The 20,966-nt window shown below is 50.8% G+C and overlaps 1 protein-coding gene across 1 annotated transcript in view; it reads right to left on the bottom strand.

The window, feature by feature from the left end:
- The window catches only part of FAM120B (family with sequence similarity 120B), a 406,519-nt gene that overhangs the window by 306,408 nt on the left and 79,145 nt on the right, over nucleotides 1-20,966 (bottom strand). The window contains 1 exon segment of the mRNA XM_029594202.1: nucleotides 20,323-20,424. Coding sequence (XP_029450062.1) covers nucleotides 20,323-20,424 — 102 coding nt within the window.

Below are 20,966 nucleotides of genomic sequence, written 5' to 3'. Positions count from 1 at the left end.
AGGCGAGTCCTCTCAATGGCCAGACCGTAAGAGAGAATCGAGTTGGGTCTTTGTGGAGGATCGGTCCTTGCCGGAGAAGGTCCCTGTGTGGAGGTAGGCACAGAGGGTTCCCTGCAAGAAGTCTTCACATGTCTGCGTACCATGGCCTTCTTGGCCAGTCCGAGGCCACTAGAAGTACTAGCCCCCTGTGGTGTTCTATCTTGCGGATGATCCCGCCCAGTAGTGGCCATGGAGGAAAGGCGTACAACAGGTCTTCCTGTGGCCAGGTCTGGACGAGGGCTTCAACTCCCCGGGATTGCGGTTCTCATCTGCGGCTGAAGAACTTGGGAACTTGGGTGTTGGACCGGGTTGCCAGGAGATACATGGCAGGAGTTCCCCAGCGGATTACTATCAACTGGAAGGCTGTGGTCGACAGCGTCCATTCCCCTGGGTCTAGACTCTCTCTGCTGAAGTAGTCCACAGTGACATTGTCTTTTCCTATGATGTGGGCAGCTGAGATCCCTTGCAGGTTTGCTTCCGCCCACGCCATTAGAGGGTCTATTTCCAGAGACACCTGTTGGCTTCTGGTTCCTCCCTGGCGGTTGATGTAGGCAACTGTTGTGGCGTTGTCCGACATGACTCTGACAGATTTGCCTCAGAGTCTGTGACTGAATTGTAGGCAGGCTAGTCTGACTGCTCGGGCTTCCAGTCGGTTTATGTTCCATCCTGACTCTTCCTTTCCTTGTCCCATTGCCCCTGGGCCATCAGGTCCTGGCAGTGGGCTCCCCACGCTCGCATCTGTGGTGAGCAAGATCCAGGTCAGTGGGGATAGTTTTAATCCCTTGCTCAGATGGTCTTGCTGTAGCCACCATTGGAGCTGGGTCTGAACCTCTGCCGGTAGCTGGAGGCGAATGGAGTAGTTCTGGGACACTGGGTTCCATCGTGACAGTAGGGAACGTTGTAAGGGGCGCATGTGGGCCCTTGCCCATGGGATGACTTCTAGGGTTGATGTGATGAGACCAAGAACTTGGAGGTAGTCCCATATCTTGGGGCGAGCATAGTTCAAAAGTTTTTGTAGGGGGAAGAACAACCCTGTCTTGTTTGGTGTCGAATCAAACTCCCAGGTACTCTAGCAATTGGGAGGGCTGCAGGTAGCTCTTGGCCGTGTTGATGACCCACCCGAGATTCTGCAATAGATTCTTGACTCTGGTGGTCGCCTGGTAACTTTCCTCTGGAGATTTTACCCTGATCAGTGAATCGTCCAGATATGGATGTACGAGGATTCCTTCTTTCCTCCGCGTCACCGCCACTACCACCATGATTTTTGTGAACATCCAAGGAGCAGTAGCTAGTCCGAAGGGTAGTGCCCAGAACTGGTAATGATGGTCCAGTACCATAATGCATAAGAAGCGCTGATGGTCGTGGTGGACCGGGATGTGGAGCTAGGCTTCAGATAGATCCAGTGAAATTCGGAATTCTCCCGGTTGTACTGCCCTTATGACTGAGCGTAGGGTTTCCATGTGGAAGTGCGGTACCCTCAGGTAGAGATTGACAGTCTTGAGGTCCAGGATGTGTCGGAATGTTCCTCCCTTCTTGGGGATGATAAAATAGATGGAAAAGTGGCCAGTATTTTGTTGGTGCTTGGGCACAGAGGTTATCGTCCTTAGGTGGAGTAGTTTTGTCAGTGTGGTTTCCACTGCCGTCCTCTTGGAGAGGGAATGGCACGGTGATCTCACAAATTTGTCTTGAGGGATGCTGTGGAAGTCCAGATAGTATCCCTCTCGAATGATGGTTAGGACCCACTTGTCAGACGTTATCTCGACCCATCTTTGGTAGAAGAGGGTAAGTCTGCCCCCTATGGCTTCTTCCTGTGGATGGGTCTGTTGATTCTCATTGTGGGGTGCGGCCGGGGCCTGTACCTGAGCTGGCTGCCCTCTTGTTGTATCTGTTCCGAAAGGACTGGGCCCTGCCTGTGGGGCGAGGTGCTTAGTATGTGTTTTTGTACGGTCTAAAAGGCTGGGCTCCTCTGCCCTTGGTTCTTCGGGGAGAGGAGCACTGGTTTCTTTTGTTCCTGTCCTCCGGTAACCGAGGGACTGGGGATTTGCCCCATTTGTTGGCTAACTTCTCCAGTTCGCTTCCGAACTGGAGGGATCCTTTAAAAGGCATTCTCGTGAGTTTCGTCTTGGAGATTGTGTCGGCTGACCAATTTCAGAGCCATAGTTGCCTTCTGGCTGCCACTATGGATGAGACGCCCCTGGCTGAGGTGCGCACCAGGTCAGAGGTCGCATCCGTGAAGAAAGATATCACCGGTTCTAATGTTTCAGCAGAAGTGGTTGCATCCCTGAAGAGGAGCAAGCAGGCACGTGTCACAACGGCGCAGCAGGTAGCGATCTGTAGGGTCATTGCTGTGACATCAAATAACTGTTTAAGGATGGATTCCTGACGTCTGTCCTGGCATTCCTTGAGTGCAGCTCCTCCTTCGACTGGGATGGTAGTGCGCTTTGAGATAGCGCAGACCATGGCATCCACTTTTGGGAACCCTAGGAGTTCTTTGGCCGTGGGTTCCAGGGGGTATAGGGCTTCTAGGGCCAGTCCTCCTTTGAAGCTGGCCTCCGGGGCATTCCATTCCAGGTCAATCAATTGTATGGCCTGCAGCTTTGGGAAATAGCATGAGGCCTGGCGGAGACCAACCAAAACTGGGTTCGTCTTTGGCTCTGCCGTGGTACTTGTGCCAGGAATTGCCAGCGTCTTCAGGCTCAGAGACACAAGATCTGGTAATTCGTCTTTAGAGAAGAATCGCATCATGGTTCGGTATGGTTCCATCCCTGGAGGGATTTCCCCTTCCTCCAGGGAGTCAAGCTCTTCCCCCGAGGTGTCTGTGTCCCCTAGGGGGAAAGGCTTTTGCCCAGCTGAGGCACTTCTCGGGGGGGCCGAGGGGGGCTTGGAAGGTCTTGCACTTCTGGTGGAGACTGTGGCTGTGTCGCAGGCAGTACTAATTGCGCCTGAACAAAGGTTTGCAGCCCTTTGAAGAATTCCACCCAGGAAAAGGTCCCTGGGTCCATACTGAATCCAGTGGAGTTCCCCGAGGTGCCCAACTGAGGAGGGGCTGAGCCGAAGATACTATCCGGGGTACTATCATTGGTGGAGCCGGATTCCTCTACTGGCTGAGGGGGGGCCTTGATTCGGTTTCCCCCCTTCGCACTACAGGCATAGGGCAGAGGCCACTTCGAGTTGCGCAGCTCTCAGGTGGCAGGCTGGGCAGAGGGCTTGTTCCTTGGCTTTCTTGGCCGGCGGTGCCATGATTTGTGCGTGTGGAGTGGCTCAAAACTTGTCTGTGCGCGTAGGTGTGCGCACCGGGACGCTTAGTTGTGCGCAGGATGCGGAAGATGTGCGTGAAGGCCACTATTTGTGCGCTTAGCGGGGATGCGCGTGCTGCTGTGCGTACAGGCCTATCTGTGTGCCTGGCACCGTTGTGCACCCTGCACCATGTGCGAGTCGCTGTGCGCACAGCACAGATGAGCGCATCACTTGTGCCAGGAATGGCCAGCGTCTTCAGGCTCAGAGACACAAGATCTGGTAAGTCGTCTTTGGAGAAGAATCGCATCATGGTTTGGTGTGACGCCGGAAGGTCGATCTGTGCGGCTAACCAAGCCTCGGAGACCGGAGACTACCTTACCTTGTCTCGGCGCTTCCCGGTCTCGTACCAGACGATCACCGGCTGCAGGGGGAGAGGGAAAATACCTTCACCGCCGCGCTTGGTATCGCACCCGCTGCCTCTCAGCCACTCTGGGGGTTAAATCCACGCCGGGAACTGGCTACCGGACCGAGGCTTGCCTCTGAAGGATCTCAGAAATCACCTCAGGAATTCTCGACTGGGGGAGGGACCTTTAGGTATCACTGCAGGAGAGCGGACCTTGTCTTGTAGAGGTAAGATTTCTTTCTTCTTTGGTTTGGATTTTCTAACACTGTGCAAGTGTGTGTAGTGTCCCTCACTGCTTAGGAGACGGAGAAATACTGAAGAGCTAAGCTTCCTGCACGGGTATATGTAGGCCGACATCAGTTTGAAATCTGACTCAGTCTCCCAACTGCTATCAGGAGTACACTATTCCCATTGGTCCTGAGTCCATCTGCTACATGCTAGGAAATACAAATATATAGCTCACTGTATTTAACATTTTAACCCACCTACATTCCACCCCCCTACAATCCAGAACCATAACTCTCCCACACTATACAGACTATACACACACACCAGATCCAACTAAATATAGCAGATGCAACGCCCCCATCCCTAATCCATTTTAGATACTTTTCCCCATAAAGAAAAATATCCCCAAATTACATTAATGATTTATGGCCCTGCAAATCGTGACCTCTCAAAAGTTCCAAGGCTGCATGTTGTATCCTTGCCTCCTTTCAAGCCCCATAGGAGGGAATCTCATCACTGTGAGACAAAATAATTTTCTTCGCCAGAACTACTGAGACCACTATAAACCACTTTCCACCATTAGGAAGCGAGAAATCAGGAGCAAATAAATAAAGGAGTTTCCCACCCCACGGAATCTATTTTCCCATCAAGCTTTCCAACAATTCATATACCTGACCTCAAAAAACTTACAATTTATGGCATTCTATGAACATATGACAAATGTCCTGTAAGATAATTACATTTTAAAAATTGGTCAGAAGCCCATAGTTTCATTCTAACACTTTATCCCTAGTAATAAACTCGATGAAACAGTTTAGCAGAGTTGCTTACCTGTAACAGGTGTTCTAGGACAGCAGGATGTTAGACCTCACATGTGGGTGACATCATCAGATGGAGCCCAGCACGGAAAACTTTTGCCAAAGTTTCTAGAATTTTGACTGACACACTGAGCATGCCCAGTATGCCACTATCCACATATCTCCTATTCTCAAAGATCTGCACTGGCTGCCAGTTCACTATAGAATCCTATTATAAGTCTATTACCACCATCTACAAAGCTATCCATCAACTCTTTCCTCTTAACCTTCAAATCCCATTTAAAAAACATACCTCCACCAGACCGATCAGAGAGTCCTACAGAGATTCACTACAGGTTCCTCCTTCCAAAACCTTTCACCACATAACCCTCAGAGACAGGGCTTTCTCCACAGCTGGACCTTCTGTGTGGAACTCCATCCCACCAGACCTGAGACAGGAACCCAGTCTTCCAACATTTAGAAAAAGACTTAAAACATGGTTATTTATGAAAGCCTTTCCAGACACCAACTGAATCCCTAATTCTCATTAAGCAATTCTGATCACCCAACAGGGTAATCCAATAACTTTTCCAGGTTGGCAGGTTTCTTTTTTCTCTGTTAACTATTATCGCCGTTTCACCTTCCAAGTTGTATCTCGTCCCTGTTTTATTGTAACTGCTATATTTTTCTTTTTAGCACCTGTTAATGTTATTATTATTTGCCTTTGTCACACCTTGTTAATTGTAAACCGGCATGATGCGATCCCCATCGCGAATGCCGGTATAGAGAAAAAAAAAACTCAAACTCAACTATCCACGTGTCCATGCAGGGTCCCTCTTCAGTCTCGTATCAGAATTCACAAGCGAAAAAAATAAAATAAACGCAGGAGAATCCAACTCCGCAGGGTCACAGGCGGGTTTCCTGAGGACTAATATCCTGCTGTCCTAGGAGAACACCTATTACAGGTAAGCAACTCTGCTTTCTCCTAGGACAAGTAGGATGGTAGTCCTCACATGTGGGTGAATACCAACCTACAGGCTGCCCCCGGATACAACATGACTAACAGTCCCTAACTGGGTGCCAACAGGCACAAGAAACTATGGTGCTGTTGGTAACAGAGGGAGGCAGGGAGAGTTGGGTAGGGAGAGTTGGGTTTAAACCTGGAAAAGGTTGTGAAGGATAGATTGGCCGAAGCTACTATCCTGACGACCATCCTTGTCCAGGCAGTAATGGGCAACAAATATTTCTAAAGAACTCCAGGTTGCAGCCCTGCAGATTTCGGTGACGGGGACTGCCCATAAGTGAGCCACCGAGGCTGCCATAGCCTTCTTAGAGTGAGCTGAGACTCGGTCTCCCACCTGAAGGACCACTTGTGCGTAGCATAAGGAAATAGAATCTGCTTGCCAGCTGGATAGACTTTGTTTACCCACCGCAATTCCTAATCTATTCTTATAGAAAGATATGAACAGTTGACTGGATTGTCTGTGGCCTGCTGTGCGTTCTATGTAGAAGGCTAGGGCTCTTTTACAATCCAATGTGTGTAAAAGTTTACTCACCCTGGTGAGAATGGGGCTTCAGAAAAAAGGTAGGCAGAATAATGGACTGATTGAGGTGAAAATCAGTAACTACCTTAGGTAGGAACTTAGGATGCATACGGAGCACCTCCCTATCATGAAAGAATTTTGTGTAGGGAAGAAAAGTAACCAACGCCTGAAGCTCACTAACCCTGTGTGCCGAAGTGATTACCACCAAGAATAAAACTTTCCAGGTGAGGAACTTCAGATCGCAGGAGTGCATAGGCTCAAAGGGATGGCGCATAAACCGTGCTAACACAAGTTTGAGGTCCCAGGACGCAACTGGAGGCCGGAGGGGAGGCTTCAGTTGAAGCAAGCTCTGCATAAAGTGACCAACTATGGGCTGAACATAGATGGGTGTGCCCGCAACACCTTGATGGTAAGCACTAACCGCACTCATGTGGACCCTGACCAAGGTGGTTTTAAATCCAGCCTCAGAAAGATGCTACAAATAGTCCAAAAACCTTGGAGTGGGGCAGGTGAATAGATCTAAGCCACATCCCTCGCACCACACAGAAAATCTCCTCCATTTCAGTTGGTAAGGCTTCCTGGTGGAAGGCTTCCTGGAAGCTTCCAGCACCTGGAACACATCGTCAGAGACGTCCAGGGGTTGCTGAACTAGGCGCTCAACATCCAGGCTGCTAATGCTCGGAGATTTGGATGGTGCAATCTGCCCTGATCTTGTGTTATCAGATCGGGTGAGATTCCCAGACGGATAGGCTTCCTGACTGACAGGTCCCGCAGGAACAGAAACCAGATCTGTCTGGACCAGTACGGGGCCAGGAGAATCATGGTCCCCTGGTCCTGCTGGAGCTTCAAGTCAGTCTTCATGACCAGCGGAAGAGGAGGATACGCATACAGGAGACCTGTGCCCCAATGTTGGGCAAAGGCGGCTGAGGCTGGAAATCTGTCTGTCCTGAATCGGGAGCAGAGGTTGCTCACCTTGCAGCTGCAGGGGGAAGCAAAGAGATCCACATCCAGAGTTCCCCATTGGTGGAATATCCGGACCGCACTGCCAGATTCAGGGAACACTCGCGTGGTCTAAACATATGGTTCAGGTGGTCCACCAGTACATTCATTTTTCCAGCCAGGTACATCACTATCAGGGACATGCCCTGTGACAGAGCCCAGGACCAAATTTGTACTGACTCCTGACAGAGGAGGAATAAACCCACGCCTCCCTGTTTGTTGATATACCACATTGCTACCTGGTTGTCTGTCCGAATCAGGACTCTTTTGTGAGACAGGTAGTCTCGAAACACTCAGAGTGTAACGAATCGTCCAAAGCTCCAGGAAGTTTATCTGGCAGAGAGATTCCAGAGCCTTCCACTGACCCTGAATATGCACATTGTCCACATGGGCCCCCCAACCATGGGGGGAGGAATCGGTGATAAGAACTAACTGAGGCGGGGGAGCCCAAAAAGAAGTCCAATGCTCCAGATTGGAGAGATTCTCCCACCAGGACAGGGAGACCTGCAGAGGTGCCGTGACAGACTCGTGCCTCGAGGTCCTGGGACGCTTGTAGCCATTGCGACCATAGTGCCCACTGTGCTCTGCGCATGCAGAGGTGGGCCAATAGAGTGACATGGGCCGCATGGTTGCCTCTGTCCAAGAGACAAAGCAACAGACGGGCGGGAACCTGATGACTGCTACGCACCAAGCCAACCAGAGATAAGAGGGTAAGAGCCCGATCTCGGATCAGAAATGCTTTGGCCTGAATCACGTACAGTCTGACTTCTATGAAGTCCAGATGAAGAAATGAGCAGAGGTGGGGTAATTGATAACAAACCCCAGGGATTGCAGCTCCTGGATAGTCAGATGTAGAGAGCGTAGTGCGTCCTGATGGGAGGCACACTTGATCTGTTTAGCGAATTTGGCAGGAGCGCAACTGCCAAATCGCCGCAGTTGCGCTCCTGCCAAATTCGCTAAACAGATTGCAAAAGGTATGGTTACTTTTAGTATTGTTGCTGTTATGCTACTGTTAAACATTAGATGGGTATAAGTATGTGTTTTAATAGCAATTTTTATGTATAAAACTATAGCGTAACTTTGTGGGTTTTAGTCTGGACGGTTTAGCTTTCGATCCTGGCTCTAATATATTTTTGTGCTCTTTCTAGATTTTTGTTTAAATTAAATCCCCCCCGAAGCAGCCGGGTGGCGAAACACTGGACCGTGTTGGGGGTATCGTGTTCAAAGTTTGTATTTTGAATTCAGGAGTTGCCGCAATAAAATGACTCACATGAAACTTTAAACTTCACCAGGATCTCACGCATTCTTACCCTTTTCCCATCAGCCATCAACTCTGTTCAGTGGCATACAAACTTAATTTACCAGCATTCTTAATGATCCATGACATGTTCCATATTTCTTTATTGAAGCCCGCACTTCTTTCTTGGACAGGTAGTTTGCCCCTCCGGAACACTGAAGTTGCTATTGAGAAAGATACCCAATTTGAAGTCAAAGATCCTAGATTCTCTCACAGGGTTTGAAACCAAATACAATAACTTATCACTTGGAAATACTATGTGCCTGAAGAAAACTAGTGGAAGCCTGCCTCCAAGTTGCAAGCCCCTCAACTTCTTGCAGAATTCCACAAAAAGTTCCCAAGAAGGCCAGGCACAGAAGACTGGGACAGAGGCTTCAAGAGGAGGGTACTGTTATAATTGGCATCTCACAGGACCCTCCCGCAAGCTGCCAAACTCACCCCAATGCGGCGTGCAATCTTTTGCAGCCTAGAGGCTGCCCATGAGATGCTGCCATTCAGCCGCGTCTTTGTTCCTTCCTAGACGCACGGCGCCTCTTAAGGGATTTTGGTGGGGAGCACTCCAATGCGGCTCGGGATGACATAAGATATCCTGTCCTACTTGAGGGCTCTCCAGTCATCCTTGTCTTGCCTTGTGTCCCAGTGCGTTGCTAGCTCGTGTCTTGTTTCTTGCCTTGTTCCTTGTGTGTTAGTTGCCTTATCCTCAGACTTGTTCCCTGCCCAGTTCGTTGCCTTGCTCATTGGTCAGCCCTGCCCGAATCCTCATCTTGTTTGGTCCTGCTGTCTTGTCTGTTTTATTGATCTTGTTCATCTTGTTAGTCTTCGGCTTGATTTCTTGGACTCTGACCTCCGCTTGGACCCTGAAACCCCTTGATTGCTGCCCGGATCTGACCTCTGCTTTGGACCAGACTACTCTGTTGTCTGTTTTCTGCCCCAACCTCCACCCGGAGTTGCACTCCCGCTCTGGTTAGCCCTAGAGACCCACCTAAAACCTGCCATCTGTCAGAACAGGCGAAGGTCCAGCCGATCCCACCTAGGGCTTCTCTGCCACTACCAGTGTGGGCCTAGCAGGTTCGCTTGCTAGGCTGCGCCAATCACACCGCAGAACCAAGGGTCCACCACCCCTACTGGTGTTACAAATCAAAGAACTACTGGGACAGCTATACTAGATATAAAAACCAAATTTGTCTGGGCCAAGCTAGAGCTATAATGTTAAGATGGATCTAGTCTTTGAGCACTTTTTGCACCATTCTGGTTATCGGTGGAATCAGTGGAAAAGCGTACATGAGACTTACATTTCAATCGAGCAGAAAAGCATCTTGAGCCTCTGAGTTTGCTTACATAAGATATGCCATACTGGGTCAGACCAAGGGTCCATCAAGCCCAGTATCCAATTTCCAACAGTGACCAATCCAAGTCACAAGTACCTGGCAAGTACTCAAACATTAGATAGATCTCAAGCTACTATTGCTTTTTAATTACCATCATAGCAGTTTATGGATTTATCCTCTAAGAATTTATCCAAGTCTTTTTTAAAGCCAGTTACACTAACTGCTGTAACCACATCCTATGGCAATGAATTCCAGAGCTTAACTATGCATTGAGTAAAAAATAATTTTCTTCGATCTGTTTTAAATGAGCTACTTGCTAACTTCATGGAGTGCCCCCTGGTGCTTCTATTATCTGAGAGAGTAAATAACTGATTTACATTAACTTGTTCAAGTCCTTTCATAATTTTGTAAACTTCTATCATATCCCCCCATCAGTCATCTCTTCTCCAAACTTAACAGCCCTAAATTATTTAGCCTTTCCTCATAGGGCAGCCATTCCATTCCCCTTATCATTTCAGTCATACTTCTCTGCACTTCAGGGCAACTATATCCTTTTTGAGATGCGGTGACCAGAACTGCACACAGTTTTCAAGGTGCAGTCTCACCATGGAGCGATACAGAGGCATTACGACATCCTCGGTTTTATTTTCCATTCCCTTCTTCATAATTCCTAATTGCTTTTTTGATCGCCACAGCACACTGAGCCAACGATTTCAATGTATTATCCACTGTGACGCCTAGATCTCTTTCCTGGGTGATAACGCCTAAGACAGAACCTAACACTGTGTAACTACAGCAAGGGTTATTTTTCCCTATATGCATCACTTTGCACTTTAACTTTTATCTGCCATTTGGAAGCCCAATCTTCCAGCCTCGCAAGATCCTCCTGCAATTCATCACAATCTGCTAGAGATTTAACTACTCTGCATAATTTTGTGACGTCCACAAATCTGATCACCTCACTCATTGTACCCCTTTCCAGATAGTTTATAAATATATTAAAAAGCACTCCACTGTTTACCTTTTTCGACTGTGAAAACTGACCATTTAATCCTACTCTGTTTTCTAACTTTTAACCAATTTGCAATCCATAAAAGGACATCTCCTCCTATCCCATGACTTTTTAGTTTTCTTAGAAGACTCTCATGTGGGAATTTGTTGAACACCAATGCAGCACATCTACCAGTTCACCTTTCTCCACATGTTTATTCACCCCTTCAAAAAAAATGAAATTTGCAAAACTTCATTTGAATAATATATGCTGGCTGTGTCCCATCAAACCATGTCTATCTAAATGTTTTGTGATTTTACTCTTTATAACAGTTTCCACGATCTTTCCCAACACTGAGATAAGAAAATTATTACTTACCTGCTAATTTTCGTTCCTGTAGTACCATGGATCAGTCCAGACCGTGGGTTATGTCCCCAATCCAGCAGATGGAGTCAGCCCAAAGCTTCGAGGGGGCGTCACCATAAGTACTACTACCCCCTCTGCAGGAGTTCAGTATCGAGAATATCAAAGCCCGAGTAATCAGAAACCCCCTGAATTGGATCAAGTTTAAACAAGACGGCAATAACGAGCCGCTGAATTTAAAACAGAGAGAACTGTACCATCCCACCAACGGATGGGAGGTCACAACTCGTGTCGACCCCCAGGAAAGAACAATCACAAACAGTGAAACGGGGAACACGTGAGAGAACATAGTAGGAGAAGAAAGAAAACCACTACTGTATAACAGCTGAGTCAAGTCAGACCCCAAGACAGCCGAGCAGGAGTAGAACCCAAATGCGGTGGGCGTCTGGACTAATCCATGGTACTACAGGAACAAAAATTAGCAGGTAAGTAATAATTTTCTTTTCCCTGTACGTACCTGGATCAGTCCAGACCGTGGGATGTACCCAAGCTTCCCTAACCCGGGTGGGATTCTGCGAGGCCTGCTCGTAGAACCTGTTCGCCAAAGTGTCCATGGACGGACGAGGCGATGTGTAGTCTGTAGTGTCTCGAGAACGTGTGTAACGATTTCCAGGTGGCCGCTCTACAGATTTCTTGCGAAGATACCGATCGACTCTCCGCCCAGGAGGCCGCCTGAGAGCGTGTAGAATGCGCCACAATACCAGGTGGAGGAGTCCGCCCCGTCCCGATGTAGGAAGCGGCAATGCCGGCCTTCAGCCATCGGGCAATAGTAGTCTTCGAGGCCTGGGATCCCTTCCGGGGACCAGACCAAAGGACGAAGAGATGGTCAGAAGTCCGAAAGTCATTCGTAGCCTCCAGGTAGACCCGCAGAGTGCGCTTGACGTCGAGGAGACGAAGAGCCCGCGGCTCAGACGAAGAGAAAGAAGGCAATTCCACCGTCTGATTCACATGGAAGGCGGACACCACCTTCGGGAGGAAGGAGGGCACAGTACGAAGTGAAACGCCCGAATCGGTGAACCGCAGATAAGGCTCTCGACAGGACAGAGCCTGCAGCTCCGAAATACGCCGAGCGGAACATATGGCCACCAGGAACACCGTCTTGAGAGTGAGGTCCTTGATCGTCGCACTCCTCAGTGGTTCGAACGGAGGTCCTGACATGGAACGTAGTACCAAATTGAGGCTCCAAGAGGGACAAGGATCCCGCAATGGAGGCCGCAAGTGCTTGACGCCCTTGAGAAAATGGAGGATGTCCGGATGGTGTAACAGAGATCCCCCTCCCCGCAGGAGGGAGCCAAGGGCGGCCACTTGAACCCGAAGTGAGTTGTAAGCTAGCCCCTTTTCCACTCCCGCCTGTAGGAACTGGAGAATCTGCGGGACAGACGCCTCCGTGGGTCTTGTGTTCCGGTCGGTACACCACAGTTTGAACACCTTCCAGACCCGCACGTAGGCCACCGACGTCGAAGTCTTCCGAGACCGCAGCAGAGTTGACACTACCGCCTCTGGGTACCCTCGTCGGTGGAGGCGGCGCCTCTCAAAAGCCAGGCCGCAAGACAGAAGAGTTCTGCCTGGTCGAAAAATACCGGTCCCTGGTGTAGGAGGCGGGGAAGATGTCCCAGCCGGATGGGTCCATCGATTACCAGGTGGAGGAGATCCGCAAACCAGGGTCGTCTTGGCCACTCCGGTGCGACGAAGATCACCGTCCCCTGATGAACTTCTATTCGTCGGAGTACTCTTCCCACCAGCGGCCACGGTGGGAACGCATATAGGAGCAGATCGGCCGGCCACGGGAGCGCGAGAGCATCTACGCCCTCCGCTCCCCTTTCTCTCCGGCGACTGAAGAAACGAGGCGCCTTGGTGTTCTGTGCGGACGCCATGAGATCCAGGTGGGGGTAGCCCCACCGCCGGACGAGTAGTTGCATGGCCGTGTCGGAGAGCGACCACTCTCCGGGGTCCAGGAGCTGGCGACTGAGGAAGTCGGCCTGGACGTTGTCCATGCCCGCGATGTGTGAGGCCGCGAGGCGGCGCAGATGCCGTTCCGCCCACTGCATCAGCATCGCTGCCTCGAGCGCGACCTGCGGACTGCGAGTGCCGCCCTGACGGTTGATGTAAGCTACCGTGGTCGCGTTGTCCGATAAGATTCTGACTTCCTGATTTCGAATGAGTGGCAGGAAATGGATGAGCGTCAATCTGACCGCTCTGGTCTCCAGGCGATTGATGGACCACTTCGATTCCTCCGCGGACCACGTCCCCTGCGTGGCGCTTCGGTCGCAGACGGCTCCCCAGCCGACGAGACTGGCGTCGGTGGTCACCACCACCCAATTTGGTAGGTCGAGGGATACGCCGCGAGCCAGATTCCCCGGTACCATCCACCAGTTCAGGCTGTTCCTGGCGAACTGGGGCAGCGGAAGAATCACCTGGTAGTCCTGCGAGAGCGGTTTCCAACGGGATAGAAGAGCTCTTTGTAGAGGACGGAGGTGCGCAAAAGCCCAAGGAACCATGTCGATGGTGGAGCCCATCACCCCCAGGAGCTGAAGATAGTCCCAGGAGGTGGGAGCTGGTAATGCGGAGAATCGCTGTATATGTTCCCGTAGGGCGTGCGCCTTGTCCTGCCGTAGAAAAACCGCTCCCAGACGGGTGTCGAAGGTCGCCCCCAAGAAATCCAAGCGCTGCGAGGGCACGAGGGAGCTCTTGGAGAAGTTCACCACCCATCCCAGGGACTGCAGAAACTCTATCACCCTGGCTACCGCCGCTTGTCCATGTCGAAAAGACTTCGCTCGTATGAGCCAATCGTCCAGATAAGGATGTACTAGAATCCCCTCCTTCCGGAGGGCAGCCGCCACAACTACCATGAGCTTGGTAAAGGTGCGCGGGGCCGTTGCCAATCCGAACGGAAGAGCCACAAACTGGAAATGCTGATCCAGGATCTTGAACCGTAGCAGACAATGGTGCTCCTGGCGAATGGGAATGTGAAGGTAGGCCTCCGTCAGGTCCAAGGAGGCCAGAAACTCCCCTCGATGAACTGCCGCGATCACCGAACGTAGCGTTTCCATGCGGAACCGGACCACCCGAAAGGATCTGTTGACTTCCTTCAAGTCCAGGATGGGGCGGAAGGAACCGTCTTTCTTCGGTACGACGAAGTAGATGGAATAATGGCTCGAGCCCACCTCTCCGGAGGGTACGGGCGTAATGGCGCCTATCTCCCACAGTCTGTCCAGGGTCAGCTGCACCGCCCTTCGCTTGATGGCCGAACCGCAGGGAGAGAAGATGAACCGTCCCTTCGGAGGGCGGGCAAATTCCAACGCGTAGCCGTGTCCTATGATGTCCAGAACCCACTGATCCGAGGTGATCCGTGCCCATTCCTCGTAAAAGAACGCCAGCCGTCCCCCGATCCTGGGAACGGCGGAGTGGGCGAGCTGAACATCATTGCGAGGATTTGGGCGAGGGCTGTCCCGCCGTGGGCGCGGCCCGCGCTGGGCGGCGCCCGCGAAAGGACCGGGACCAGGGCTGAGCCCTGGAGGGAGGGGGCCGGGAGACCGCCGGCCTGTAACTCCTGTAGCGTCTTTGCACCCTGGCTCTGGTCCGGGAGGACGAGAACGCCCTGGTGGAGCGATATCTGTCTTCCGGCAGGCGATGGACCGCGTTTTCCCCCAGCGACTTGATGATCTGGTCCAGCTCCTCTCCGAACAGGAATTTACCCCTGAAGGGCAGGGAACCCAGGCTCAACTTGGAGGACGTGTCCGCCGCCCAGTTGCGGAGCCAGAGGAGTCGACGCGCCGCCACTACCGAGGCCATGGAGCGGGCGAGGATCCTGAACAGATCATAGGAGGCATCGGCCCCGTATGCCACTGCGGCTTCAAGCCGATCCGCCTGGGCGGCCTCCTCGGGAGGCAGCACCTGAGAAGTGAGCAGTAGCTGTACCCAGAGAAGACTGGCTCGCTGGGCAAGAGAGCTACACATCGCTGCCCGCAGTCCCACTGCGGAGACCTCGAAGACCCGCTTGAGGAATACTTCCAACTTGCGATCCTGCGTATCCCGCAGCGCCGCTCCACCCGTCACCGGGATGGTCGTCCTTTTCGTGACCGCCGTCACCGCGGAGTCCACCCTGGGTACCTTGATGAGATCCAGAAAATCTTCCGGCTGCGGGTACAGCCTCTCCATGGCTCTGCTGCCCTTTAGCGCAGCTTCCGGGGAATCCCATTCCCGGGTAAGAAGTTGCAGGAACGACTCGTGGATGGGAAAGGCCCGCGCCCGCGGACGAAGTGCCGCCAGGACCGGGTCCCCCTTCTTCGAAGAAGTGACGACAGCGGGCGCGACGGGAGCTGGCGGGTCCGGCGGGGGATCGAGGTCCAACCCCTGAATGATTTGTGGGATTAGGTCATCCAGCTCTTCCCGCTGGAATAGTCGCAGCGTGCGTGGATCCTCTCCCTCCGAGGTAGCCTCCCCTTGTCCCGAACCGGCAGGGTCCGATCCCGGGGAAACTGGGTCCGAGCCAGCCCCCCCCGAGCCCACAGGAAGCCGGACGTGTGCGGGGAGCTGTGGGGCCCCCACGCCCCCCGGAGGGGGGGGGGGCCGAGGAGAGGGACGAAGGTCGCGGTAGTTTGGGGGGCGGAGGCCCCGTGAGAGCTGCCAGCTCCTGCAGGTACGCTGTGTGCATCAGACGAATAAACTCTGGGGAGAACCCCGGCCTACTCGGAGGAATCTCCGCGGGGGAGAGACCCGGAGGGCCCTGCTCCTGTGAGTCCAGCTCCGGATCTTCCTCCGTCAGCAGGTTCGGGGGAGAGTCCCCTGAAGCCTCCCCATCCCCCAGCGCTGTCCGATCTTCCTCGCGGCGCAGCGCGTGCAAAATGGCCGCCGTTCCCGCCATGAATGGGGGAGGGGCCGGCCCACGGCGCCCGGGCAAGGCTGTCAATGGAAACCGAGTGCGGGGCCCGGACGTGCCTTCCCCCCCTGGGAGGCACCTGGCACAGATGCCCTCCCTGGAGATGCGCGAACCGGGCTCGCCACAGGCCGAGCAACGCGACAGCCGCGGCATATCCGGCGCCCAGAGAAACCACCCCCGGCAACTAAAGTCACTCGGTGAGCCTCAGGGCGGGAGGGGGGGGGGGCCGCGAGAAGGTGCGCCGCTGCGGGGGGGCCCGGACGGCCTGCACAACCCGCGGAGAAAACAAGCGGCGCCGCGGGGGGGCCTGTCCTGGCCTCGCAACCCGCTGAAAACACTCACCCTGCTCCCTGCAGCCCACGAGGAGCGTCGCAAGATGGCCGCGGGAGCGAGGGAACCCGCTGGTAGGCCGGACACACCGGCAGTCGTAATTCAGCTAGCTGAAAATAAAAACTACAGCCCAGCAAAGCAAGAAACACAACTTACCCCGGCAAGACCACAGGCTCGCGCTGAGGAAAACAAAGGAGACAGAGAGCCAGCACAAGGAAGGAGCCCCACCTCCCCAATTAATCAATTAGTTAGTTTTTTTTTTTTTTTTTTTTTTTTTTAAATAAAGCACAACTTGATCCAAGACAAGACAGAGACAGAAGAAAGTTCTAATCAAGGAAAAACAGAATAGGTTACAGGAAATCGGGAGCAAGCCCAGATTCCCCTACTCGCATCTGCTGGAGTCAGAAGATACTGAACTCCTGCAGAGGGGGTAGTAGTACTTATGGTGACGCCCCCTCGAAGCTTTGGGCTGACTCCATCTGCTGGATTGGGGACATAACCCACGGTCTGGACTGATCCAGGTACGTACAGGGAACAGGCCCACCGGCCTATAGTTTCCTGGATCCCTTTTTAAATAGCGGGGTTACATTAGCCATCTCCCAATCTTCAGGTACATCAGATGATTTTAATAATAGGTTACAAATTTTTACTAATAGGTCTGAAATTTCATTTTTTAGTTCCTTCAGAACCCTGGGGGGTAGATTTTCAAAGGGGTACGCGCGTACCCCCCGAAAACCTACCCCAAACCCCCCCTGCGCATGCTGAGCCTATTTTGCATACACTTGGCGGCGCACGCAAGTCCCAGGGCTTGCATGGAAGGGCGTGTCGGGGCATGTCGGGGGCGAGTCGGGGGGTGTGCCGCAAGTGATGCGGCGTTTCGGGGGCGGGCCCGGGGGCATGGACGAGGCCTCCGGACCAGCCCCTGGGTCGGGTGATGGCGCGCCAGCAGCCCGCTGGCGCGCGCAGATTTACGCCTGCTTTCTGCAGGCGTAAATCTGCTAACAAAGGTAGGGGGGGGTGTTTAGATAGGGCCGGGGGGGGGGGGGTTGGGTAGGGGAAGGGAGGGGAAGGTGAGGGGAGGCGGAAGGAAAGTTCCCTCCGAGCCCGCTCCAATTTTGGAGCGGCCTCGGAGGGAACAGGCAGCGCGCGCTGGGCTCGGCGCGCACAGGTTGCACAAATGTGCACCCCCTTGCGTGCCCCGATCCCGGATTTTATAAGATACGCGCGTATCTTATAAAATCCAGCGTACTTTTGTTCGCGCCTGGTGCACGAACAAAAGTACACCCGCGCGTACATTTATAAAATCTACCCCTGGGTGTTTACCATCCGGTCTGGGTGATTTATTACTCTTCAGTTTGTCAATCAAGCCTACTACATCTTCCAGGCTTACCGTGATTTGGTTTAGTTGATCTGAATCATCACCCATGAAAACCTTCTGCAAAACGGATATCTCTCCGATATCCTCTTCAGTAAACACTGAAGCAAAGAAATAGTTTAATCTTTCCGCAATGGCCTTATCTTCTCTAAATGCCCCTTTAACCCCTTGATCATCCAACGGTCCAACTGACTCCCTTGCAGGCTTTTCTGCTTTGAACAATTTTTTTAAAGTTTTTATTGTGAGTTTTTGCCTCTATGGCCAAATTCTTTTCAAATTTTCTCTTAGCCTGTATTCTCAATGTTTAAATTTAACTTGCCAATGCTTATGCTTTATCCTATTTTCTTCTGATGGATTCTTCTCCCAATTTTTGAATTAAGATCTTTTGGCTAAAATAGCCTCTTTTACCTCACACCTTTTAACCATGCCGGAAATCATTTTGACTTCCTTCCAACATTTCTTAATGCATGGAATACATCTGGGCTATGCTTCTAGGATGGTATTTGTTAACAAATTACTGTTCTTTGTAAACTGAGGTGATGTTCCGAACGTGCCGCGGTATATAAAAAACTATAAATAAATAAATAAATAACAATGTCTATGCCTGTTGCATACCTTTTACATCTGTAGCTGCATCTTTCAGTTTTTTCTAACTATTTTTCTCATTTTGTCAAAGTTTCCCTTTTGAAAGTTTAACACTAGATTCGTGGATTTACATACTGTCCCCCTTCCGGTCATTAATTCAAATTTGATCATATTATGATCACCATTCCCTCTCTTACCAAATCCTGTGCTCCACTGAGAATTAGATCTAAAATTGCTCCCTCTCTCGTCAGCTCCTGAACCAATTGTTCCATAAAATTATCTTTTATTCCATCCAGGAATAAAATAGCAAAGGGTACCTGCTCTGTGTCTCTGTCTTAAGCTAGTAATTGTTGATGTTGAAGATTTTATAGCATAATCACATCCAGTACTTCAGGAGCATACAATTTTGGGCAAAGTCTACCTTTAAAAGAATTACTATATTCAAAATGTTCGTTAGACTCTTGATACAACTGGTAAGAAGTTTTTGCTTAAACCTGATAACCAAGGCTAGAAACTGGCACCATGCGTCAGGGATTCTTTTCCTATTTTATAGGCCGCCTCACAACATGCTTAGTCTGGTCACTGCAGTGACGGCCCTGGTCTGGTGGCCATGCAACAGGGCTCCTTCCAGAATCCTTTTAATCACAGGCCCTGAATCTGGCACTAAATGTCACCCTTAAGAATTGACCCTCCCTTCCCTCATCCTCCTACACAGCTGTATGTAGGTGTGATCCCCACTTGGTCCAGACTATGAATTACTCCCTGCTTGCCTTTACTATGTAGAAAGGTGACTTTCTACTTTCAATTGGATGTAGACTGCTAAGTTGGGACAATTAGCCTAGTGTACAAGAGTGGAGGCTTGTGGCTGCGGCATCATTATTAGGTTTTCTCCGAACCATTATTTTGTAATCCTACCTGGTACCTGGCCAAGCTCCATAATCTATTTTAGGATGGGGGAGAGGTGGGTAGAAGATAGGTGAAGCCAGTGCCACATCACAGAAACATCATTCACTATCGCTTATACATGAGTAAAAGTATGCATATAATATCACTAAACACTGACTTTTACTTGCAGTGGGGGAAGTGTTCTTGGGGCCTGTGTTTGTAGCTACAGCATATTTTTAAAAATTAAAAATTATGGGGTAGATTTTATAAACTTGCGTGCACACGCTACCTGGCACGCACACATGGACGCCTGATTTTATAACATGCGCACACATGTTATAAAATCAGGAGTTGGCATGCGCAGGGGGGTGCATACGATACCCCAGCACAGCAGCAAATGGCCACTGTGCCGGGAACCTCTAGCCCCGCCCCCCCTTTCTCGAAGCCCTGGGACTTACGCGCATGGCCAGGCCTTTTAAAATAGGCCTAGCACGCATAGGCGTTTGAAAATCCGGCCCTATGTGTGTATTTTTAGTCAGAAAACTTTTCCTGCACCTAACAGCAGGTGTGTGCAGTCAATTTTCCTTAGGCAATTTTCAAAGAGAAAACATGCATGAACTTTCAATTTGAAAATTTGTACAAAGTCCATGGGGGGAAAAAGTACCTGCGGACTCTGCAGATACGCAGTCAGTCTGAAAACCATCTCCATAACAGCTTTCTTCAAATGTAGGTCTCTCCAGACCTTATTCAATAGTGCCATATGAAAAATTCTGCAGGATCACCACCATGAAGCTACCTCTCTCCAGGATTGTAAACTAAAATTCTAGCATAACTTAGGAATTTGCTTGCCTCTTCCACACACTATAGCAGAGCTGGCCAACTCCAGTCCTCCAGAGCCACAAATAGGCTTAGTTTTCAGAATATCCACAATGAATAAGCATAAGATAGATTAGCCTTTTGGTGAACTGATTAACAGGTCTACCTGATATGTTAAGGTCCACTGCTTGTACGATATCAGGCTGCTTCAGTTGATTCCCAGGGTACACATACCACTCCTTCACTGCAGGACGGATCCCTGAGCTGTCTATGAAACAGAAAAGTGTAATAAAAAAAACAGTCAATCATTAGTATCCCACTGCCTAGCTAAAGTGATCAACAATTTAGTCAGAGCAGGAGAATGCCATAAAAAACTTCTTGCAGGAAAAGGAATATTAGGAACTCAATATTTAAATGTATTATAAGTAAGCACGAATTGACCAAGAATGCCTGCTACAGAAGACAAAAGAATCTGCCATACTGGGTCAGACCAAGGGTCCATCAAGCCCAGCATCCTGTTTCCAACAGTGGCCAATCCAGGCTACAAGTACCTGGCAAGTACCAAAACACTAAGTAGATCCCATGCTACTGATGCCAGTAATAGCAGTGGCTATTCTCTAAGACAACCTGATTAATAGCAGTTAATGGACTCCTCCTCCAAGAACTGATCCAAACCTTTTATAAACCAAGCTGCACTAACCACATCCCCTGGCAACAAGTTCCAGAGCTTAATTGTGCATTGAGTGAAAAAGAACTTTCTCCGATTAGTTTTAAAAGTGCTACTTACTAACTTCATGGAGTGCCCCCTAG

This window comes from Rhinatrema bivittatum, chromosome 3, assembly GCF_901001135.1.
Source record: "Rhinatrema bivittatum chromosome 3, aRhiBiv1.1, whole genome shotgun sequence".
In the NCBI taxonomy this organism is placed as follows: Eukaryota; Metazoa; Chordata; class Amphibia; order Gymnophiona; family Rhinatrematidae; genus Rhinatrema; species Rhinatrema bivittatum.
The sequence above is the reverse complement of the archived record's forward strand: the minus strand, read 5'-3'. Positions and strand labels throughout refer to the sequence as shown.